The 3247-nt window shown below is 51.6% G+C and overlaps 1 protein-coding gene across 2 annotated transcripts; it reads right to left on the bottom strand.

The window, feature by feature from the left end:
- Positions 1 to 1019: 1019 nt before the first annotated feature.
- Positions 1020 to 2687, bottom strand: RpL40 (ribosomal protein L40). Of its 2 annotated transcripts, XM_003748560.1 has the most exons (4): positions 2647 to 2687; positions 2031 to 2148; positions 1684 to 1795; positions 1020 to 1367 (listed from the first exon to the last, which is right to left on the bottom strand). In XM_003748560.1, exons 2-4 carry the CDS (start codon positions 2133 to 2135, stop codon positions 1204 to 1206), a joined length of 381 nt encoding a protein of 126 aa, XP_003748608.1. In that variant the 5' UTR covers positions 2136 to 2148; positions 2647 to 2687; the 3' UTR covers positions 1020 to 1203. The 2 variants fall into 2 exon arrangements, with proteins under 2 accessions (XP_003748608.1, XP_018497000.1); XM_018641484.1 differs by lacking the exon at positions 2647 to 2687 and having other exon boundaries at positions 2031 to 2620.
- Between the last annotated feature and the right edge of the window lie 560 nt (positions 2688 to 3247).

Here is a 3247-nt window from a genome sequence, read left to right as displayed (position 1 = left end):
TTCCTGTTGCCCTCAATAGATTCACTGTCTCGGACGTGAATGCCACCGAACTCGTGGAAAAATATAGAGGTGTTCACAAAGAGAAGAGTACTTTGCGCGCTCGGCGGATGAGAGGATGAGGTCATTCCTCGGACGTTTCGAAAATGCGATTGAGAGAATCCTTTCTTAGTGGTTGAAATTTCACCGCATGCAAATGTTTAAGATCACGGTGGAAGTCCACCTTGGCTCAATTCAGGGTGAAGCTCATTGAGGCTCGCTCTCTGCGGAGCCGAACCTCTCGAGGGGTGACATCGTTTCCGCTCAACTCATGATTCATTTGCAAGGAGCCATTCAGCGGTATCTGAAGGTTGGCTGATTCCCTGCGCGTTGAGATGTCGCCTTTCTGCAGCCACTGATTCCGATCGCGGCACCGTACGGAACTCCTCACGAATCTTGCCGGCAGCAAATTGCAAGCCTCTTTGTGCTTTCGAGCCTGCGCGCAAGTGTGCGTGCCTGGGAGTCGAGCGAGGAGCGCTACATCTCTCAGTCGGGGGCAAGTGGAGGATAACGGAACGACAGGAGGAAAAGGAAGACGACGATGACGACGACACAGCAGCCCGAAATGCCTGAAATCATACCTAGCGCGATGAGTCGACTCGCCCCATTAAACTTAACGAACTTCTCCACCCGCTTGCATCGCGTCCTGTCGCCCCGACAAACTCGCTTGTCTTCCCGCATTTTTTTCTCAGTCAGAGGGATGCTCTCCAAATTCGCACCCCGTCCTCCTGAGCGATACCGAGAGCGTGCTCCACAATTGTTTTTCGACTCCGAAAAAATCCACCGCTCACCCGAAATACGTGAACCGTCAGCGAGCTGACAGCTGGACTCGGTGCTGTGTCCCGGCCGAGGGCGGAAACTTCATCCGCAGCCCCATGGAAGGACTCAATGGAGCCGAGACAAGATCTGCATCATCGACTGTTCGTCGCTTTCCAGCCCCTCTCTTTCTGTCACCATCATTATGCAGAAAAAAAAGCACCACATGTCAAGAAGCCACGGAAACTTTATTGGAATCGCTTCATGAGTAACAAATCCAACGCATGTCCACGGAGACTTCTTGGGCCTGAACCCAGTTCTCCCCCACACGATCGTATCATCCACTTCACACAGCGTTCGGAGAGACGGCACGGTGCGGGTGATGGGAGAGCAGCGAGCATAGCGTTTGGTTTACTTCAGCTTCTTCTTGGGGCGGAGGTTGTTGCAGTGACCGCACTTGCGCTTCCGGCAGTTGTGAGCTTTCGGGTGAAGTCTCGCGTAGCACTTACGACAGATCATCTTCTCACAGTTGTATTTCGAAGCGAGAATCAGAAGAGAAGGTTCGATCACACCACCTGGAAGCGTCGGATTTCTCTAGATTCATTGAACACAAATCACTGAAGCCGGACCCTCGGATGAAATTTCGAAGGTTTCCTTTGACAGAAGTGTGAGCGAAATTCTATATCGAAAACGTCTTCCGAACGCAGACGACTCAAACAAGCGCTCTTCAGTTTCGCACCCGTTTCCATCCAAGTGGCCATCCGATCGGCCGCGTAGAAGAACAAAGATGCACCCCCAGCACAGGGTATAAATGGTCCGATTCATATTTCGTGCTTATACCAGAAATAATAGAAAACGCGATCTGGAGCCATGCTCAGTTTCTCAACTCACCAGGAAGCCGAGCGTTGAGAACGAGGGTCTTCTCGTTCAGAAGGGGAGTGAAGACGGACTCCTCGTTGTAGCAGTGGATGCCCCATGACAGGCGCATGTGTTCGAATGGTACCTGGGGATGAGCGTATTCATTTGATCGCATCTCCGGAGAAGCTCAAACACTATTTCACCTCCAGCGATAAAGGGAAACGAAAAGGAGGAAGTTTCAACGCTTGCAAACCAATTCTATTATAGGGTCCCGATCACAGGCAGCTTTCTCGTGAGTGCAATGGATGCATACGATAATCGGGAAGTCTACACTCGGAACGTGAAATATCGAGAAATTCTAGCGATGAACGTCGAATCACCTTGGTAACATCCTCGAGTTGGTGCATCAGGTCTCCAAACGAGGAGCCTTCTTCCACCTCGCACGGGATGGTTTGCCCGTCAATCGACTGCACGAACACCTGCATCACGAAGCCAGTACTGGAGAGGAATGACTTCTGTTAGGAACTGTTGAGAGCTGCAACTGAGACCCTGTCTTTGACGAGACAAGCTTCAACAACGTGTTGTGCCCGCGAGAACTGACTGCCGGGGCAATAGCACGTTCGCCGCCATCTTGATTCCTGTCGTTAAGTCCAGACTCGACGTCTATTCATGTTCGAAATGACCTGGTCACAACCGGATGGAATGGTTCTCGTCCGGGATTTGATCACAGGATGCTTCCGCGGAACTATGAGAGCTGAACTCCGGAGAGTTCTCTCGGTCTTTCCGAAACTCGAAGCTGAACCAAAGGGAGCACGTTGTCGAACGCGACAGTATTTCCCCTTTGAAACCACCCTATATCGCGAACTCCCCCGAAACTGCCGTCAATACTGGCACCAGAGGTCTGACTGGACCTTCCGAACACAGTGATTTGGCACTTCCGGGGGCCTAAACCGAGTTTTCGATAATTTTCTTCACTAGACAACACGGGCCACGTACCTTGGCGATGCAAAAGACTACGAGGATGATCTCTGCCTGCCTGGATGCAGTTCGCCGACGGGGAGAGGGGTCGAGCGCGTGGCGCCTGTATTCGAAATATTCGGCAAGACTCGAGGAGCGGGAACGAGACTCTCCTTCAGAGAAAATGTTATGGTGCGCTTTCGAGCCTTCGGACTCGCGAATCATCGCCCAATACAGGGCAATCAACAAATATGTATCTAGCTGAGAGAATTCGAGAGGCTCGATTGTGGATGTTCTGAATTATCATTATTATCGCTCTATATTTTAATAATATTGCCTACTGACAACGTATGGCTTGGAGGTCGCTAGTACAGGAGTTTTTGGGAATATTTTTCGTTCTCTAGCCTGTCGTTGGTCGGAGGAGCACTCCGAGATCTTGAGTGGCAGAAGCGGCTCATTCGGAGCAATGTGGTTCGAGCTCCACCGAGAATTGACCCTTCGCTCTGGTTCCGTCCGCAAGCGAGAGATTCCTCCCCGCAGAAGTCGAAACTAGTCCGGCGTATTCGGGCTCAGCTCCTGCTGAGTCCCAGGAACCCCGAGTACGGGGTACATCTTTCCCTCACATCCATATGCTCGTACG

Source organism: Galendromus occidentalis, unplaced genomic scaffold (genome assembly GCF_000255335.2).
Source record: "Galendromus occidentalis unplaced genomic scaffold, Mocc_1.1 scf7180000077536, whole genome shotgun sequence".
NCBI classification, from domain to species: domain Eukaryota; kingdom Metazoa; phylum Arthropoda; class Arachnida; order Mesostigmata; family Phytoseiidae; genus Galendromus; species Galendromus occidentalis.
This window is presented reverse-complemented; position numbering and strand designations above follow the sequence as displayed.